Raw genomic sequence first — 21,557 nt, forward strand, 5'->3', positions numbered from 1 at the left:
GTGTGTATTAAAATGTATAAATGTGTGTTATGTTACTCTTGTTCCACATTTTATATGGACACTATGAGAAAGGACATTCCACCAACTGTATTTTATTATCGTTCAGATCATCTGTGACTTGCACAGCAATACACAGTTTCCAATTTCACTCCAAACAGTCCTTTATATAAAAAATTAGAACTCTTTAATACCTTCTTTAAACAGTTTATAAATCGTTAAAATCAAATGATGCATATCTGTACAACAGGCACACACAGTATATATTACAATTGATTTTTAAAAAAAATACATATGCAAACCCCACAAAACACTTGAAAAAATCCCACTTCAAGTTTTTAAGTACTGGAGTAAAATGATAACCCAAATGCAACAACCCCCGACTTGCAAGTCAAATGCCTCAAATAAAACCTCAGAAAACATAATCTATTTTATTAAAATGCAACAATAATCTCTTGAAGTCTCACATTCAAGACATTCTTTCATGGAAGACCTCACACACTATGAGCAAACACACACTCACAGGAACGCAAGCTCGCACACACAACAGTAGTTTGATATCTCTCTATAGTGCACATAGCATCTTTATCGTCTTAAGTTAAGGGACTCAAAGAGGTCTGTACCCTGCTAGTAGTGATTCCCACTAACAGAAAACCTCAAGTCTTTTTTGTTTACAGATATGCCTACAGACAAGCATGTACACCCCCCCCCCAACACACACACACACACACACACACACACACACTCACACAGAAACATCCTTGTGCATCGCCTTTCCAGTGCATGCCTAAGCTTTGACTCTTCCAGTAACTGAAAACTAACCTAACAGTAAATCAAAGTCCTAACCTTAAACCAGCCCCTGTGGAACTAAAAACTAGAGGAACAGAAATACAAGGACACACACACACACACACACCTGACATCCCTTTCACCCAGGACAATGCACAGACATACACACACTGATCTTGATGCAAGGCCACATGTTTGGGGAATACTGAGAGGGACACAGAGAGTCCACTCGTCACAGTCAAGTTCATCTTGAGTCAAGTTCTTGCCCTTTCGCCGCAGTTAAATTTGATTTGGGGACACAAGGACAGCAGAAGGGTTGAAAGGATAAGTAGTAAAAAAATTTATTAGGCGGGAAGGGAAGGGTCAGAGCCTGAGAGCATCCATAAGCATGGACAGAGAGAGGTCTGTGGTCCATCTTCTGGCTAAGTGCTATGTGCCTGGCCTCTCCTCACTGATGAGCAGCGGTCTGGTGTCTACGTCCGCAACTGAATGCAATTCGATTCTAGAGTCCCGCTCCTTCTCCTCGTGCTCCGGCGCCGCCTCCTCTACTCCTCTCGCCCGGTGCCCTCTACGTCTCTTGCGCAGGCAGAGAAGGTCCCTGAGCTCCAGGTGGGCCATGGTGACCTCCAGGGTGTAGTAGAGGGACCAGAAGAGAGCGAAGCAGCCCAGCAGCAGCAGAAACTGGCAGGGAGGAGGACAGAGGTGCTGATCAGAATGTGAAGGTGAATCAGACAGACAGATTTGCTACTTCTCTGATGGATGTGTGCATTGGGTGGGGCAGAAACACAATGGAGGAGCAGAAAGAGGAGGAAGACAGCAGAAAAATAAATGTAATGTTTCAGACAAGGTAATATAATCATGAAAAATTCCATGACTTTCCATAAATAGATCTAAGAACTTCCATGACTTAAAACAATTTAATTCCTTCCTGGTCAGCAGTTTGACTTCCAACACAAGTGTGCAAAAAGCTAGACAACACACTCAACGCAATATTCCGGCAAAGTATGGGTCACTACTATTTGTAAAATTCCCTTACAGTATTTCTTGATTTCCCACAAATAGCTAATCAAATTTACTGACTTTCCCTGACTAAAAGACATCTCTGAGAATTTCATACTTCAGAAACTCCATGACCAGTGGAACAGAAAGAAAGGTACACAACCAGAAGGAGAGCTAAGGATGAAAAACAACTGTATAAATATATATGGACAAGTCGAGTGATGGCAGAAACTAATGAGAGAGGATCTATTCAATTCTTAGATGTGGGTAAAAAAATAAAAATGTGAGAAAGAGACAGAAAGGGAAAGGGCAGAGATGCCAGTACAAAAAATTACTTGTGTACATTTTATATGAATTTTTATTAATATCAATACATTGATAACTGAGTGCATTAGCATCACCACTGTGCTTGCCCTGCAATTTATCAATTCTAAAAGAATGAGGGCTGGGATAAAAATATATACATTGTCTATATGTAATCTCTATACCTCTAGATTTGTCTTTTAAGCGTATGTGTACCCTCATACTGAGAAAGAGTTTGACAGAGTCAGAGTCTACCTTGAGGTTGTTGGAGGTGAAGGGGTTGATGATCTCCGGTGGGACGTCAAGGCCAGGAGGGCAGGGCAGTGAGAAGCTGCTATCCAGATACTGGCCACTCATAGCCTCCTCCACCAGCCTGTCAATCAACAGACAGCCAATCAGCATGCAGAAAAAAACTCCCAGCCCACATGTCAGTGAATGCACTAATAACTCCATGTGGTTGTCTTTATCTGTGCTGTCATCAGTCAGTGCAGGACAACACAGTTAACACTGTTTAGGGCCACAAGCAATTTTATCAGTTGAGTAATTGCTGCATGGATGATCAAAGATATAAGGGGAAAAAAATATCAAAACTAAGATTGCTGTAAACTAAAACAAAAGCCAGACTTAAAAATAAAAATAAGAAATAAAACTACAACTGAAAAGAAAATATCTTGACTAACCACAAACTAAGCAATGTTTTAGTATTGATGTTTTTGTCCATGGTTTAAAAAAAAAAAAAAAAAAAAAAAGGAGGGGGGGATTAGAAAAAAATTTTCTGAACTATATATCATACTAAAAACTAGCATTAAAAACTAGAATTTAAAAAAAAAAAACAAATAGAAAAATAACAAATAACAAAAAAATCAGAATTTGTAAAAGAAAAAAGGCTAAAAGAGGCTACACAAGGATACCAAAAGGCCAACAGTAAATATAACACAAACAATTACAAAAACACGAATAAAATTAAATTTAGAAAAGGAAAATAGGCATTGATATGCCCAGTAACTAAAACACAAAAACAAACAAAAAGGAGGCTTTCAGTACACAGAGAGGGAAAACACAGCACTCCCCAGACGATTGTATGAAGAGCCTGTGTGAGTCCTGACCTCTGTCTGTCCTTGACCTCGCTGTAGGTCAGAGAGGAGCCGTAAAGGGTCAGCTTCCAGTGCTTCAGCAGCCCGATGTCAGCACACTGCTGGGACGACGGCTCTTCTGCAAGAGCAGACACAGAGGAAGGGTGTGCCGTTGGTCAAAAGATAACACCAGGAAAAACAAGCAACGATGAAAATACACAATCGGTTTTGTTAATGCAACATATAACTAACAACACTGTCACTGAAGTGTGAGCTTTACCAACTGATTGCACAGCAGTGCTTACATTGCTACTGAATCTTCAAGAGCAGAGTCAGAGGTGGCCAGTATTGCACTTAGGGCTGGGCAATACATTGATATCATAATGGTGATAATAGACTAGACATCAGCTGGGATTTGGCATACTGCAATATTGTGATATGGCTGTTCTATGATTCGCCTCCATCTGCTTGGTCACCATATCCACATGAGTAGTAACTGTTTATCAAATAGCTCATGTTTCAGCATTTCTCATGAAAGCACCGAGAGTCATCCCTGCAGCAGCATCAGCATATCGAAGTAGCCTGTCAAAGATATCATGACATCTGATTTTGTTCATATCCCTGGTCACACTGTAATCAGATTTCTACACTGTCTGAATGTAGTTTGGCTACAGTGCAGCACGAACAAGCAAGGTCAAGAGATGCAGAGTGGGAAAACATAATGCAGACACAAACTGACATAAACTCAGATAGAAGATAAGTCATTTTCAGGGCAAATGTGGACAAGCAGTGGAGAAGGAGAGAGAACAAGACACAGACGTGTGTGTGTGTGTGTGTGTGTTTGTCTGGGTGTGTGTGTGTGCATTCCATCCCGAGTAGGACATTCCCATCCCATTACTGACACTTCTCCTCGGTAGACACTTCACAAAGCTTCCGTTGTTTATGAGTGCATCTGTATGTGTGTGTGTGTTTGTGTGTGTGTTTGTGTGGGGCAGTGTCTTACTGTGGTCAACTATCTGTAGGCGGTACTGGCCTTCGGCTCTTTCTCCCCAGCAGCGCACAGTGGAAAAAGTCCAGTCCTGGTAGCCTGAAGAGTCCCTGTGTGTAAATGAATGCGCACACATGCACACGCACACGCACACACACACACACACACACACACACACACACACACACACACACACACACACACACACAAGGCAGGAAAAGTGGATTTTGACTTAAAAGGACACTGAAACTATGTACTGTAATATCTTTGTGTAAATACAAATGGTCTAATAAAATCAATCAATCAATCTGTGCGATCTTTCATTTTGGACTTTTACAAGCTGTGCAATACCTGCACCAAAATGATGTATATAAACAACACAGTGCTACCTACACAGTGGATGGCAGATGCCAATCAAAGTTTCAAAGTGTGAGTAACTATTTCAAAATGGGTTTTGCTATGACTATGGTGTGATGTTTGTTGCATTTCATTATAAATGTGCCTGTTTGTTGTCTATATGATTTTGACATTTTAAATGATTTCCTGTCAAAATCATCTTTTTGCCTTATCTGCACTATTCAATTTTATATTTTTTCCAAAATTCCTTTGTATTTTTTCCTTTGCACTAAAAGCAATGAAAATGAGGAAACAATAAAAACGCAACAATATTGTTAGGTGTATGTGTGTGTACCTGTCGATAGCGCGGCGTGCCCCTATGAGTGATGTCATGCCGCTGGGGCAGACCAAGACAATCTCCACATTGCCGCGGCAGGGGTGTGTTATTGTCACGGTAACGGAAACATGCTCCAGCGTCTGCATGCCCGACTGGCTCAGGTCAGCAGCAGTGACTGAGGGAGGAGAGCAGAAAGGAGTTCAGTGTGTGTGCGTGTGTGTGTGTGTGTGTGTGTGTGTGTGTGTGCGTGCGTGTATGGATTGATGAGGCTATCTGCTGCTATTCCGTTCAAAGAAAAGCAGCTGATGTAATGTAATAGCTAAGGTTATATTATTTATTCTGCATGTCAATTTAACATTTAAATTTTGTTGATTAGCAGCAGGATAAGTCTTTGAAAATGGAAAGTGAAGCAGGAACACTTTCAATTTAACATGGCCAGAGAATACCAGTGGTAGCATGTGAAAATGCAAACAGGAATTGCATTACTGAATTTTCATTTTACTTTAGACCCAAATAGCACGTATGTGCAAAATGATACTGCTTTTACACAATGACATTTTCATTCACAAGTATATATTATTTTAATATTGTCCACTATACACTGGGGTCCCTCTCCCCCACCCTTTCTCTCTCTCTCCTTTAAGCCATTATCAATCACTCTTCCTCACCATCGACCTGCCTCCCTCCCAATAGTGTCTCGTAATTTCCTGGTATTTCCTGGGCTCTGCATACTAATGGGCCCTGATGCTCCCTGACCATGTAGGGCTGCACACGTCCTTGGGCCAAGGAGGGACGCAAGTGAGGAAAGGAGGAATGGGTGGGTGTGAACAAGGTGTAATGCCATGGAAGAAGAAGAAGAAGAAGAAGAAGAAGAAGAAGAAGAAGAAGAAGAAGAAGAAGAAGAAGAAGATAACAACGAAGACGAAGATGAAGAAGAAGGAGAAAAAGAAGAAGAAGCAGAAAGGGATTTGCTGGAGATGTTCCTAACACAGGGAACATGCTAGCAGACTTTTCAGTTCAACACATTTTAGAGGCCATGAAAGGAGAGGACGAGCACTCGCCATCACTGGATTTTTGGGTGATTTGTAACAAATAACTGCTGAATCTTCAAAACTCCTCACTTGATCAAGTCTTCAGAAACGTGACCACCTATTCGGTTTACAATGCACACACACACACACACACACACACTTAAACACATACAAACACCTTGAATCACTTGAGCAGTTAATGTTTCCACAGTGAACACAGCTCAGTCACTGGTGGCTGGTGGCAACCCCCACACAACCCCCACCCACCGCCACACACACACACACACACACACACACACACACACACACACACACACACACACACACACACACACACACACACACACACACACACACACACACACACGCACACACACGCGTGCGCACACCAGTAGCAACTTTGTTCACATGGGAAGCCAGCCCCTTTGAAATGCCGAGGGCAGGAAATTAGCCAAAAAGGCAGCCAGAAAACATAGCAACTAGAACAACAAACAACATGGTATAATATTGTGAGATCTGAACACTGTCAATGATAAAAAGCCCATCTGAGATTTGACCATGATTGATTAATGGGAGTTTTGAACGGGGAAGTGTGCATTAAGGCTCTTTGATACAGTAAATTATCTTTTTGAAATTTAGCCCAGCTGTACTGTGCACAGTGCTGCTCCATAACTATCAGCAACTCTTTGATTTGTATGAGACAAAGTCCTGCTGCAGGAGACAAGAAAGTATAACACACACTCACAGACACACAGAATCCACACTGCCCAGCCCAAACACTGCCAGGAGATAATTCATACTGCCATTGGTAAATAGACATATGCAAATTCATTTACACACAAGCACACACACACATACACACAAGCCTGTCTTTGGCTGTGCTCCTAACCAGTGGTACTGAAACATCCTATTCAAGCTGAAGTATTGTTCCACTGCAAATGTTTTACTTAAGCTGATGTAAAAGAGAAGAGAGGGAAAGAGGAGAGGGAGGTGGAGAAGAAGTTTCTGCCAGGATGAGGTCACCGTATGCGTACATGCAAGTGTGAGTGTGAGTGAGAGTGAGAGATCGCCTACACAGACAGGCAAATATAAGAGAATCCAAGAGTGGTTCGCAGCTACAAGGGAACAAAAAGTACTGATAACAAAGAGCAAGGAGTTGGAGAGTACAGAGGCAGACGGGGGAGAAGACCAAAAAGAAGAGGAAGAAAAAAAAGAAAAGAAATGGAGGCAATGTGGAGAAATCTAGTCCAGTTTTTCAGAGTGGACACGAGACACATGAAGTAGAGAACATTACCTAATATGGACAGGCAGACTGCCTGAGGAGCAGGGAGGGAGGGGCAGGTTACGCACTGCAGTGTCTAAACTCGACAAACAACTGTCCGAGAGAGCAAGCGAGAGAGAGGGAGAGAGAGAGAGAGAGGGAGGGAGAGAGAGAGAGAGAGAGAGAGAGGAGAGAGAGAGAGAGAGAGAGAGAGAGAGGAGAGAGAGAGAGAGAGAGAGAGGGAGAGAGAGAGAGAGAGAGAGAGAGAGAGAGAGAGAGAGAGAGAGAGAGAAATAGACCATGTTACCGTTCCAGGTGCGGATCAGTTTTTCTGGATAGATCATAATAGGCTGTTCCTCCCTCAGTACTGGACTCTGATAGGACACGAGGAACGGCACTGACTCCCATACCTGAGCGAGAGAAAGAATGTGAAAAAACATAAAAAAAGAGAAAAAAAATCCCTTGAATCAGGGCATTTATTATTAAGCTGATAGAGGGTCTCTGGTGAATGCATGTGTATACCTCAATACCTGTATCAAAATGACAAAATGATACTATTTTAGATAATCTGAGTCACTGAAAGAATTTCAGCCTATTACATTTCAAAAGCAGAAATCTTGGCTTGTGTTTCAAAAATGCTTTTTATAAAATATTGCCTTATTTAGCTGTTAAGGGTTTTGAGAGTCATCTGCACACTCAAAAACTGTACAAAAGTCCTTTAATGCTTAATTATAATACTATTATTCTCCATTTCCAGCACATCTACCAAGCCTTTTACTGGATGAGCTACACTTTTCCTATCATCATGTCTGCAAGTTCATACTAACTAGATACAAGTGGGCATCACAGACTGGGTTTGCTGAAGTGAGTCAGCTATGTGTCTGGCAGGCAGACAATAGCAATTAATGAAAAGGTACTGCGTCATGTTTACAGACATGAACGTGAATGTAACCACAACACAAATCGCTTCTGGCCATCAGATGAGAGAAAATTAAGCAGATTTCTCCCATGACTTTATTGCAAAAATGTGTGTGAATGTGTGAGTGTATGTGTGCACCTTGGCCGCATTGACAAGTCTCCACGCGTTGAGAACACCGAAGCCATGCTGGTGACTGTGGTGGAAACCGGCTCCATTCACCTTCCAGTCTGCACTGGCATCACACTGTCCAATACACACAAAGGCAACTTGTCCATTAACAACACCAAAATCACAATCAATAATACATTCTCACAAACACTAGTGACAAATTAACTAAAAATAACCATTTTAAGTGGATTAGGATGGATGGGTAAAGGTTAACAAAACAAATACAATTTAGTAAATGTTATAATCCTATTTGGTACCATGAGTGAACATTTTTAGTATGCAATCCTCTACGTGAATCTGTGTTAGTGTCACAGCTGGCCCACTGAGCTCTACAGCACCACCTCAACTCTAACCCAAACATAATCACAACCATAAGCTCTGGTTACATCAGATTGGATTAAATGAAATTTTAATGATCTCTGTGGGGAAACTGGGTTGCGGCAGCAACAGATCACAGGATATGGATAAGAATAAGATACATAGAGAGGATTCAGGACAGATGTGCACAGCACATGTGTAAAACTACCACATATCCGTTGACAGATTTAGAGTTGCGCAAGTTTGCATCACTGGCTATTTGCATTAGCAGATTTACATATGGAGGGGCATACAGTAAAATGTGTTCAGTTGTGCAAATATGTTGTAAACTATTCACATAAGCAAATTGGCTGGCAGAGGCAACATGTATAAAGAAATTACTCCAGATGTGCATCGTTGGCCACCATCTTGTTACATATGGAGTCAACATATAAATGACTCCAGGTGTGTACATGAAAGGAAAAAAGTCTTCCAAATACGCTTTAAAATTCACTGTAAAACATGGTTAAATAGCAGCTTTGGGTAATGTACCCTGCATTTATGGCCCAAGTTATTGTTTGTTGGTGCATTTTTCTTGAAACAAGGTGAATTACACAACTACACAGACCTACATAATCACTAAAAGTTCTTAACAGGGTATCTATAAGTATCAGAGAATTAAAGTTATGTTTTTAAAGACAACTTTTACCAAGCGTCTTAACGAAATTATTTTTCAGCCAATCAACTTTTTCTTAATCAACTAATCGTTGCAAGTAAGTATAAAGGTATTAGGTTCAGAAGCAGACATAGGGTCCTATTTTAATTCCACAATCACAACAACCAGCTCCAAGAGCTGCATCCTAATGAAAACTAGGTGGGGGCATATCCAAACTCATCCCCTATTTTCATTCAACTGAGCACAGCCTTGCCCACATGTGCTAAGTGTTAAGGGGGCTGAGTGTAGTGGAATACATTAGAGGGACCTGGAGATGAACTATCAGCTTCACAGAATTATGTCAGATGAATAAATGAACAAATCAAGTAAAAATGCGATTCATTATTTACTTTTTTCTTGTTCTTTTTTTCTGCTTTACTTGACAATGACAGTAGAAAGAGACAGGAAAGGCAGGGGAGAGAGAGGGCATGACATGCAGCAAATAGTTCGGGTCAGATTCAAACCCAGGCAGCAGCAGTAAGGACTTAGCCGTGATATGTGGTATGCACTCTATCAGGTGAGATACCGGGATAAAAAAAAAAAAACTTAAATCCATGGGTACAATCCACTGCCTACAGGTCCCTCCTCTGCTCTGCACTGCACATCAAGTTGGACTGCCATCACCACTTTTGTGATTTATCATTTGAATTGAGTTTTTATACAAGTATCGACTATACAACAGCAAAGTAAAAAGACAACAGTCAGAGCTGTGAACAGTTTACAGAGACTTTGGGACAGTGTCGAGCAGGACAGTACAGGAGTGTACGCCTGTAAGGCAAGTAGATGCGGGAGATGAGAGTTCAGCACAGAGTTTAAGCTTGCCACTGTGCTTGCCTTTACAATTATTTATTTTTTCATTTTTTGCTTATGGGGGGACAGTTACCGCTGGCAACTTGCAGGAAAAACTGAGATGCAAAATACAAAAGTTAGACGCACTGGCGGTCATTTCAGTCGCCATCTGGAGCCTTGCATTACACATACAACTTATTTTTGCATGCAAAAAAAAAAAAAAAAAAAAAAACACAACAAAATGTTAAATGAGAGGTATGAGCTTGTCCACATCCTTGCATGGAGACATGGTGTAAGGTGCATTCCATTCATAAAAGAGAGTCGGCAATCACCCGTCAGAGGTAGGCACTTTTCAGTTGGACCATTGTAGCTAGGTAACTGAAATTAGGTAACATTTTTGTTGACATTAAGACCTCATTAATTCTATCCTAATGAGTTGAAAAGCCCGGTATTTGCAAAATGAAATTGCAGGAACTTTAAAACTTTTTAATGTTCTGCAAAAACTGTACACATGTAACAGGTCTACCTTGGTGGCGGTGAAAGCGATGATGTGTTGGACGTCCCGCCAGGTGAGGCAGGGTCGCACCTGCAGCATGAGGGCCACCATGCCCGCTGCCAGGGGGGCGGCAGCCGATGTGCCCGTGTGTCCATCTGTACAGCCTGTCCCCTTCTGCATGGACCAGTCTGACGTCACCTGCATTCAGACAGACAGATGAGGGGTTGAGAAAAGACACGTTAACAGTAACAAGGCAGCCGAACCTCTGGCAGGAGACGGAACACACACTGTTAAAGAAAGGCAATCCCACATACAGGCCAACACATGAACACACACCTTTCAAAGGGTATATTCAACACAAACAGTTACTAGCAGGGAGTGTTGGCAAAGAACAGTTCACCCAGGTTCCATTATCATGGAATCATCATGGCAAAACGACATATTTACTACAGGTCGACTCTGTTTGTTTACAGTTAATGGAGTGCATGGGCACTGAATGACGGGAAGAGGCCCGACAGCGGTCCAGCTTTTAAGGAGATGAAAGGAATTAGAAAAAAGGAGAGAGAAGGTGGTCATGCCAATAAAAAAGACTAAAAGCAGCAAAGTGGAGGGTAGAAACAGGGAGAATGGAAATTCACAGGAGGAATGAGAAGTTTAATATCACAGTAGAATACGAGACGGATGGTGAAAGAAATGGAGGATTTACAGAGGGTGTGAACTTTAGAATGTGTTTCTTATAATTCTTTTTCAACTTCATCTCTCTTATCTCTCTATCGTCTGTTATGAGTGTGAGAGATATTTTAGACAAATCAAAGGCCATTGGAGTTTCTCACAGCAAGAAAAACATCTCATATGCATGACAAATTGAACACCTCATCTGTAACCTCTTCAGTGCACACACACTAAAAAACACAGTAGTGTGATATGAGGATCATGTTGTTGTGTGCTGATTCCCAGGCATCTGTGTTTTCAGATGGAAATCATGTAGGCCTTTTCCAACAGCTGTCCCAGCCATGTAGACAGATAGGAGCTGTTTTGCAGTGCAGTACATCCAGTGGGTTTTCCTGCACAGATAGGCCTGTTCATCCTCAACCAGCTGTCGGCATGGTGACAGCATGCTGACAGGAGACAAGCCCCTCATCTCTGGTTTATACGACAGGGCTGAATCACATTAACATTCAATTTGCAGCATTTCTAGGAATAAAAACTTCGGATTTACTTAGTTTGAAGGCCTTCTCAAACATTTTTCTCTTTGAGAATGAAGTGCAGTCTCCAGGCTTTTCTTAAAAGTTTGACCTGGATAGTAATCTAGTAATCTAGTGTCCTGTAGCAATCCTATTATAATGTAACAAAAAAGCATTTGTGTGATTAAATAACCACTGGTAAATAGTGACATTTCCATCACTGACAAACAAAGCAATTTATTAGGTAGATTTTTTAGCTTCAGTACTGCATATAAAATTTTTTTCCATATTTCCCATTCAATCAACTTAGGCACTGTGCAAAAACTCTCAGGTGGCACATCTAAGTCTTATAATGGCAGGGAAAATACTGCAGTAGCTGCTTCAGTTGCAATGGCCAAAGTAAAGACTGCAGTTATGGACAGTTTGAACTGAATCATAAAAGCACTCACAGTTACCCCTTTGGGATTGATAGGGCATAGATCTAAAATTATCCATGTCTATCCAGTGTATTTTAAGTGATTAACACCAACAGTGCTGTTCAAAGAAGTGTTGTTTAAACAGAAAAAACATCCTGACACGCTAGAAATTTCATTCCAGAGGCTTATATAAATTAAAAGGAAAGACAGGCTCAGTAGTAACAGGGTTTCAGTTCACTTCAATTTCACAACTTTTCCATGGTCAACAGTAACATGTCCATGACCAAGATTTGTAAACGTGTATGTTCAAACATTGAATTCCTTTGGTTGAATAGCTGATTCCAGTGCCCTTTGTCTTGTTTTGGTTAGCCACAACTATTCCTGAGGACTTGTATAATCAGGAGACTTTGAGTTGGATTATTAGTCCTTAAAATTACCTATCAGAGGTCAACCTTTGGCCGACTCAACGAAAAAAAGAATTATAAATGAATTTCCACTACATTTCCAAAACTCTGTCAATATGTAGTATTTTTGCATAATTTTCTGGGCCTGCTCTGTGACTTCTCCAGGCTTGTAAGATTTTAAGAACACTGTGATAAAATACATTTGGGAAACCAGCTGCACATAGTGCACTCTGGCTGGGTTCAACAGAGTGAAGCACTAATAGGAAGCGTGTGGTAACCACTTGGCCTATGTTGAATACTGTGGTTGGTGGTGGGTCAGTCCAGAGGGAACCAATCCCGGCTGAGCTCTTCTTTGCCTGGCGATGACATCCCTTGCCCAGACTGCGTTACCATGGAGCCAGCCACAAACAGCGGCAAACAGAAGCCAATGGCTACACTACGCCTTTACTCCATTTATCTGTCATCATTTCTGACTGAAGTCGCTGCTTTTTGTGTTGCGATTTTTCAGACTTAAAATGTCAGAATTTCAACTGCCAGTGCAAGTAGAGAGTTAGTTCTTTGCCATTCCCTTTAAGACAGACATGCATATGCATTTCTCCATAGAAATAAGAGTACTGAGAAGCCAGCCTTGTGGATGAAGTGATGGGGATTCTGTGGGATTCAGTGTCTTGCTGATGGACTACAAAATCTGTAACTTTCAGAAAGGCAAATTTAAAGATTTTTAATGTTACCTGGAACAGCCAACTGAATATAGCTGATAGCGACATCAGAGTGTTTTGCTTTTATTTATTTTCATTCTCAATTATCACTTCATGATTTGTCTTCTGTATTTAATTGGTCATGACTGTGAAGCACTTTGTTCCTATGCTTTAAAAAGTGTTATATAAATAAAGATTATTATTATCATTATTATTATTATTACTATTGTATTACTGATCCTGTTCTGTATTAGTCTAAAGAGTGAATATGTGGTGCAAAATTAAAACAAATATTATTAAAATGTTATTGCATGGTGAAAAAATGATATCTATATTTAGGAAACTGAACGACATTTTAATGTTAATTTATACATTTTTTATTAGTTTTTCCAGACATTTTAAAGACCATAGATACCCAGAGGGACACTTTGGCAGGGACAGCCACACTGACTGTTGTGAGAAACGCGATGACAATTTAGTTACACAACAGACTCTCCCACCAACAGCCCATTATTACTGGTTTTCCTCCCTTCCGCATTCCTTGTGTGTGTGCGCGCATGTGCGTGTGTGTTCACTAAGGACTTACAATGCTCCGCATCCTGTTCCCTCCACTGCTGAAGGTAACCGCCAGCATGGACGCACACTCTTCAGCATAGAAGGGCATCCTGCCATTCTCATCCACTGCCCCTGCAACACACACACACACACACACGAGAGAGAGAGAGAGAGAGAGAGAGAGAGAGAGATAGAGAGAGAGAGAGAGAGAGATGATCATTTTCGGCCCTATGCACACCAAAAAACACAAGAACAGAGACTTGGGAGCTGCTGAGTCTCTTACCGATAGTGATGGTGTAGATGGAGTTTGCATAACCGTCATAATTGCAGTTGTCATTGTATTGACCTCCATTGCCACTTGCAACCACAAAGATGCTGCCAAAGCCTCGTCTGCCAGCGATCACGCCATGCTGCAGCGCTGCCTATAGAAGAAATAAATAAAATACTGCCGCATTATCCAGTACCATTATCTGCAGTGTTTTAAGGTGGTGGTGGTGGTGGGTGGCTGTTGGAAATAATAGCTTTCAACATTAAGTAACACAGAAAAATGAAAACAAGCATTACAGCACAGCATACACAATTCTTTTGCATGTCTGTGAGTGAGGTGCTGCAGTATGCTGCCCTCTGCAGGAGAAAGAGAGTAGTGCATTGTGCTGCTTGACAGTATTTTCCTCTCACCTTGCCCAGGGGATGTGGCCCGTCAACAGTGTGTCCATCATCATCTGGACCCCAACTAAAGTAGAACACAGTAAAAAAAATTTAATGGATTTAATGGAATCATGCAGTTGTGGCACACAGGATAATACTGCCTATTTTTTGTGTGTAGCTTCCACTACAATTGCAATATTGTGATCACTACAGCCCACCTCCCAATTAATTTTATTGATTTTATTGATTTTCAGACTTCAGAAGGTACCTTCACATGATCGGTCAACAACTGGGGACAAGCCAGCTCACGTCTGTTTTTTTTTTTTTTTTCCTCATTATTTCAGACACCATTAAATATGTGTAACACAGTCAATGTTTAGTGTGTGATATGTGAACCCAAATAAGCCCAAAACTTTACAAAATAGTATTAAGGCATAGCACAGCAAAAATCGCTATTCCTATTTCCTATGCTAACTATTTTCATCTGATAACATAAAGTTATTTAGGTCATGATTTGACAAGATGATGCAGATGGCAGCAATGGCAACAATGAGGCTGGCAATCATATCAATATCTATTCATTGTCAAAATAACTGTAGGATTAGTTTAAAGAAAAGCAGATATTCAGTTACATGCATGCAAGTGCTACACCCATGCCTGTAGACATCAATGACATTTTCATGTTTACCGAGGTCTTTTCTCTCACAGAACTACAGGAGTTAGTGAGACGAGACTGACAAGAATTGTTCACCTGCAGCTGTAGACGTCATTGACCTGGTAGTGCTTGTTGAAGGCGATGGCCTCCATGCTGTCTGTCAGCGGGCCATCCAGCACTCTGATACCTGAACACAGAGCAACAAGATGAGGTGACTCACAGCACAGTCCTGTCAGTGCAGCATTCCCCAGTTTCATTGAGCAATAAAGCCAAATTGAATTCTCCCATCTGTACCTGCCACCTTGCTGCCGTAGGCCACCCCCACAGCACAGAAGCTGTTGTTGGGAACGGCGGCAATCTCCCCAGCACAGCGTGTCCCATGGTGGTTGTCGCTGTGGGCGTCTGGGTGGGGCATGGGGTCCGGGTCGTTGGAGTTCAGGTCATAACTGCCCTCTGGACTCTGACAGAGACACAAGCCCATTGCTGGTGAATGAGTATTTGGTTTAAACAGATACCAGTAAAAAAAATCATCTCTGATGCTCAGACTGAATTGTAATTAAGTCTAAAAATGTGCACTTGAAAATGAACTGGAAATGTGTGTTTTGATCTCTTGGGGCATGTTCTCACTACTCTGCTTTTTCATAGGCAAAGCAAGTCACAGCTGATATTATATTTCCATTACAAAAAGTTGTATTGCCACTATCAGCAAACACCATTCTGTGCAACTGTCTACCACAACATACCAGAAAACATAACCATACTACTCTATACTGACATTTCCTTATCACTTTGTCCATTTACATTCTGGCTGTTGTTGTTGCTGTGAACTAGCAGTTGTCTACGTAGTGTGAAACCAGTTTCCTCAAAGTGGATGATTTCTGCCAGCCCTGCAGGCACTCCACCTTACATATGTTGGCAATTTGAAAATGACACACAATGACACTAGTGAGTGAACACACCCTTAGTTGGCAAATTTGCACACCTGTAGCCTTACTTGCTGATTGCACCTTTTCAGAAACACGACACTATTTATAAAAAAAAAAAAAAACTTCTACTGCAACAGAGCATATACAAAACATGTTAATAGGCAGTGACACTGCATTTCTCATGTCTCTGATGGTGTGGTTTTGACTTACATAGTTAGGCTGTATGTCCTGGAGGGTGTGTTCCACTCCATCATCAACCACCACCACTGTGACTCCTTGGCCAGTGATGTTACGCTCCCACACACCAGTAACATTGATGTCCATGCCTTTATTGATGTCGTTGTGCTGTGAGGGATGGGGAAAAATAAGGAAGAGTTCAGGTGAGAGGGGTGGCGCAAATGACAAGGATGAAAAAGGAAAGTAAAGGAAGTAAAGAGGACAGAAACAGAGGCAAAAGGTCTTGTTTTTGAAGACCTGTGCACAGATTCTGCATGTATGTATGTGTATGTATTAACTAGCACAATGCAACAACCCACTCACACAACATGATATAGTGTAGCATAGGGATGCTAACCGGTGGCTGTTTGACCGGTTGTTGACCGTTTGAACTTTAACCGAATAATCTTGTCGGTTAATTTTAAGGCTGAACGTGTCGTCGCCGACACAAATGCGCATGTCATATTGTACATACCGTAACTTCCGTAAAGTTTGCTCTATCAAAAAATTCCAACTGTTCCTGAAAGCTAAGAAGTTGCTCATGAACCCACATACAGTTTAATATGGTAAACATGGCGACAGGACGCTCTGCCGGGCTTGGATTACATCATTACGCACAGAGCTCAGCTCGGTAGAGACACACTGGAGAAGCGAGCCAAGCTTATGGTGATCACGGATAGTTTTGGACAAAGTATGTCATGCAAGTCTGCAAGAGTCATAAAACCACCAAGCAGACTCATCGAGGAGTCTGGAGACAATATTTTCACGAGGAGAGAGAGATTTCTTCTACACCATGGTAAGCAACATGCGTAAATTACATAATGTTTGTAGGATATCATGTAGGCTATGTGCAATATTTGACTTTGGAATGAATGGTGTTCCCAGGGACGGTTTTTGCTATGGGCAATGTGGGAAACTGCCCAGGGCGCAATCTACTTGGGGGCGCACAAGCAACCCCCCCCCCCCCCCCCCCCCCCCCCACCCCCCAAAAAAAAAAACAACTAATATCGCTCACTTCCACGTCAAGTTGGTGCAGCGCTGAGGCGCCCCTACTATCACGTCAACTTGCTGCTGAGTCATGTATAGCCTATAGGTCGTGTGTGTCAGAAGAAATGGCAAGGGGGAGGGGGGCGCAGGGGATCAACTTGTGACTGCAGAGGCTGTGAGCAGGTCAGTAGCGGTTTTTGACATGGGCGAAGGGGGCACATGGGCGGCAGCACGAGCACTTAAAAAATAAAAAATCATCAGCGCCACGAAGCGGTTTTCTATTATCTATTATCAGGCGCCCCAGCTTGCTGAAAAGGTGGGCGGAGGGGCGCCGGTAGCTGCCATTACCGTTATGGTCTGAGAAATTGTCGCTGTTGGGGTGGGGGGTGGGGGTAAGGGTAGTAACATGGAAGGGCACAAGGCAGTAATTTCGCTTAGGGAGGCAACATAGGCAGAACCGCTACTGGGCTGTGTGTTCCATATTATCTTATGTCTGAATTGGTTTTGGGTCTGTAAACTTTACAGACAGTCAAATAATATTCTCGGTTAACTGAAATAAACCGATTAATGAGGCCCGGTGGACGACAACGAAAGTTTTCCATTTTCGCCATCCCTAGTGTAGCAGCTGTTCTGGTTCTGACTATTTCTAACTTTGTCCCTGCTGACCACCGTACACTCAAAATGACCAAGTCAAATTAAACGTTTCCATATCTGACAGGCTTCTGATTGGCTGGATGCTACACTATGCAAAGCCTTAGCATCTAAATTCTGCTAACTTTTCCTCCTACTTCCCTACTGCTTAAATGCTTGAATGTCCCTTAGATGAGCCCTGATGTCAAAATGTGTTCTCTCTCATGCTTTTAAAATCTTGCAATTCATGATGAATTACAAACTTGATCAATTCTATAAATGAGAAACTTTGAAATCAGATGCCTGATTGTATACACAAAATACCACTATAACTGATTAGGGTGACACGTTTCTTTGAAAAATGTGCACTGGTTGTTTTGTCCATTAAAAAAAACGTTGGCAGGTTCTTTAAAGTTTTCAATTTACCAACACTTGGCAGTCAAAAATGTAATTTTAGACACATATTTTTTAGATACAGACAACCAGTAGAAGAGTGAGAACAACAGAGTCATTCATATCCTCACCAGGTGCCACTGTTTGGGGTAGCGGGGGTCATTGAAGGCCACTGATCTCTTGCTCCGGCTGAGGACTCTCTCCTGGGAGTGCCAGAGGACATGAGGATGGGCTGCCAGAATGTCTCCTGGCTGGACACCATTTCCCCCAGATGCAGAACACAGCAGGTAGTGACCTTCCAGCTGTCCTATCTGGCCCTGATTCTCCAGTCCAGCCTGCTCTGCCACCTGAAGGGGGAAAATACAGCTGATCAGTACATGTAAAACTGGGAGGATGCTTTAAAAACTGAAAAACCTATCCTTTTCCCCTGACTTAGGCAACTAAACCCAAAATTCAAATTTCTCTGATGCCTGACCTCTAATGGTGAAATGTAGGGTGCCTGGTCTTTAGGCAGGTGATATTGTACTCTGTGGGTGGTGACATCACCAGCCACCAAAGGCCAACCACCCTACTTTTCACCACTTAGTAGAAACATGGATTTAGTCATTCTTCCTCTTAGGGGGAACTGGTAGTAGCAGAAAGTGGAGACAAAGAGAAAAACAGGGAGCATTTAACATAAACCAATGAAAATTAAAAATGTGATTGGAAAAAAGTGCAAAATGATGGCACTAGAAAAATCTCAAAATCTGAATAATATGTGCAATATAAAAACTTCTGGAAAAATATGCAGTAAATAACATCCAGGCGTATAAGAAAAAAAATTCAGAAAATATTTCACCCTGTTGGCAATGACATCAAGGTCCACAGAGCTCCTTTTCTTCAAATGTGGGCCAGGGTGGAGATGGACCGCCCAGGACTGCCCTGGACCGCAGGAGGGGGACGATGACTGCAAGGGAGCGGTGGAGGGGGCAACAGAGGGCTGCAGTTTCAAAAGCAGGAGAAAGAGGGTGGACAGTACAAGGATGAGGAAGAACGGGGGGAAATAGGAAGTTGCCATGGCAACGGAGGGTGATGCTCGGGGTCAAGCAGGCAGGCCTTCCTCATCTGAACCGTAACCTGGATGTGAGAAACGGAGAGAGAGGGAAGAGGAGGGCCTCGTCAGCACCGAGAACAATCTGTGAATGAGCTGCTGGCTGCTCGCTGTCTGGGTGCGGTATTCAGAGGCCAGGAGTCACATTTCACAGCATCAGGATAACTAGCTTTCTGACCACCAATTCACAGAGCTGCGGTTAAAGCACATGTTTCATTAACACTGTCCTCATACATCGCAACTCCGGTCTATCCCTGGGCTAACCGTTTACATTGTGAAGAGGCTTTCACATTCAAGTGCTGATCCATTAGCTTTGCTAGCCTATGGAGCCACATGACAGAGCAGTGGTTGCATACAACTAGGGGTACAGTAGAGTGCTGAGATTTGTTAAAAAATGTTAATTTCAAGAATATCAGTAATGTAATGTTCTTAAAATAATTAGCCTATGCTGTAATAAGTTCAATAAAAATGTAATTGTAAGATTGATAAACTACATTTTATGTTCGGTTTTCCCTCTGGGCTTCCCAAAGATGTCAAATGTGTGTGTTTGTGGTTTAAATCTGCTACCGTGGTAGTCAAGCAAAGACGTTTGTTCGCTGTGACCAGGAAGCCAAGACAAAAATCAAGAAAATGGATTTGTGGTTGAAACATAGCAGCAATACAGCTGAAATCAAGAGGAAGGTGTGAAAGACAAGAAAAAATGGAGCCAACAAAATATCCTAAGTATCAGATTGTTGTTTCAGACACTGATGGCGCCAGATTTAACCTCTTTATATAGGGTTTTTTTCCCCCCCTACCAGTTTGGGTTTTTTTGCACTGGTCAGGGGGTACCTGGCTGAAAAAATATTTCAAAGGGAGTACGTTTGTGATAAACTTTTGAGAACTACTGACATAGAAAATCAACAGGAGAAACAAGAAACATCATCATTACTTCATACCACAAAGATTACCCAGTTTTGACAATAAAAAGGTGGGATACATCACTTACAAAACTTCAGCTATGCTTTCAGAGGAACAACCCAAGTCAAAACACAAAGTACCATTTTTTTTTTTTTTTTTAAAATTAGGATAATCCCCTTGAGATGTGCCTTCTTGTTTTCAAGGGGTGTCAAAAGTTATTCTACTGGCATAGGATGATCACAAACCTGAACAATAATAGAATAGAATACACTAGAAACAACTTTATTGATCCCACAAGGAGCAATTCGTATGTAACTTCCTCATCCCACAAGGTACAAACACAGACAACAACAGCAACAACACTATCCATGCCAAGCACAAAGCAGACCATATTCTTTCAGTGGACTGTTTTTTTCTATGGAGAGACTTAAATGTCATGTCAGCAGCCAACCTACAAAATGACCAATGAGAAGTCAGGTATGTACAACGGCAGGGCTGTGTATCTACTCATATTACGCACACAAAACAAAGAGGTGTCATAATACAATAGCTTGTTCCTATCTACAGCTGCCCTAAAAGGCTGCTAATAGTCAGATGATGAATCTTAACCTCAATGTCTCAATGCCTCAAAGTCCGAGAAACTGTGACAATAAAAGTATGCCTCATCTTCACATGACACTTTCCACAGAATGTTTTATTATCATTATTATTATTATTATTATTATTAATACATAAACGTTACATATTGAAGAGGATCTGAGAGTAACTGCACTGATGTGGAGGGGGGTCTTGCTGTCGTCTTGTGGTGAAATGAAGGAAATAGAGACACAGCCACATACCGATACCACCTGACAACACAGCTAGCTAAGGTAGCCATCAGTTTTGCTGATTGCTCAATTTTTACCGGGCTGGTAGCTCGCCCAGCTGGCTCTCTAGCTAACCTCAGGCGTCGGGTGAAGCTCCTAAGTCACACGACAAAGCTTTGACAAACTGTGCCAGACTGGCTGTCACATACATTTGAAGTAATAATCCTGAAATCGAGGAGTAACTTCGAGTACCGTTCGAGTTTCACCGATGTTACGGAGGCTAACGTTAATTCAGCTACCAAACAAACGCCAGCGACCAAACGACTGTCACCGCCGCCTTGACGTTAAAGACGAAGCCAGCAGGAAGCAACGGCCGTGACATCTTATTTTTTCATCAATACACACGTATTTTTACCTTTTCGCTGGAATCGTTATCCGTTTATGTGTGATAAATCGAGTGGGCTTGTCATCTCATTTCCGTAAAGCACAAACTACGCGAACAAACGTGTGACGTCGGCGAGCAGTTGCGGAAACGTCGTGCGACTCGCTCG

At 41.9% G+C, this 21,557-nt stretch overlaps 1 protein-coding gene across 1 annotated transcript; it reads right to left on the bottom strand.

Annotated features, from left to right (window-relative positions):
• Positions 1–76: 76 nt before the first annotated feature.
• Positions 77–21,534, bottom strand: pcsk7 (proprotein convertase subtilisin/kexin type 7). The gene is made up of 17 exons (XM_030066757.1): positions 21,422–21,534; positions 19,049–19,326; positions 18,342–18,557; positions 16,195–16,329; positions 15,353–15,518; positions 15,155–15,245; positions 14,434–14,488; positions 14,039–14,177; positions 13,787–13,887; positions 10,529–10,696; positions 8,172–8,276; positions 7,422–7,524; positions 4,841–4,997; positions 4,165–4,259; positions 3,195–3,300; positions 2,344–2,461; positions 77–1,467 (listed from the first exon to the last, which is right to left on the bottom strand). Exons 2-17 carry the CDS (start codon positions 19,265–19,267, stop codon positions 1,216–1,218), a joined length of 2,226 nt encoding a protein of 741 aa, XP_029922617.1. The 5' UTR covers positions 19,268–19,326; positions 21,422–21,534; the 3' UTR covers positions 77–1,215.
• Positions 21,535–21,557: the final 23 nt, after the last annotated feature.

This window comes from Myripristis murdjan, chromosome 13 (assembly GCF_902150065.1).
Source record: "Myripristis murdjan chromosome 13, fMyrMur1.1, whole genome shotgun sequence".
Taxonomy (NCBI): Eukaryota; Metazoa; Chordata; class Actinopteri; order Holocentriformes; family Holocentridae; genus Myripristis; species Myripristis murdjan.

Bases quoted from the DNA above. Each gene is read 5' to 3' on its own strand.
- pcsk7 (XM_030066757.1), bottom strand. From the start codon at position 19,267: ATGGCAACTTCCTATTTCCCCCCGTTCTTCCTCATCCTTGTACTGTCC. The intron at 10,697-13,786 runs GTAAGTCCTTAG...GTCTGAATGCAG, and splicing joins GGAACAGGATGCGGAGCATT to GTGACGTCAGACTGGTCCAT. The intron at 3,301-4,164 runs GTAAGACACTGC...CTGCTCTTGCAG, and splicing joins CCTACAGATAGTTGACCACA to AAGAGCCGTCGTCCCAGCAG.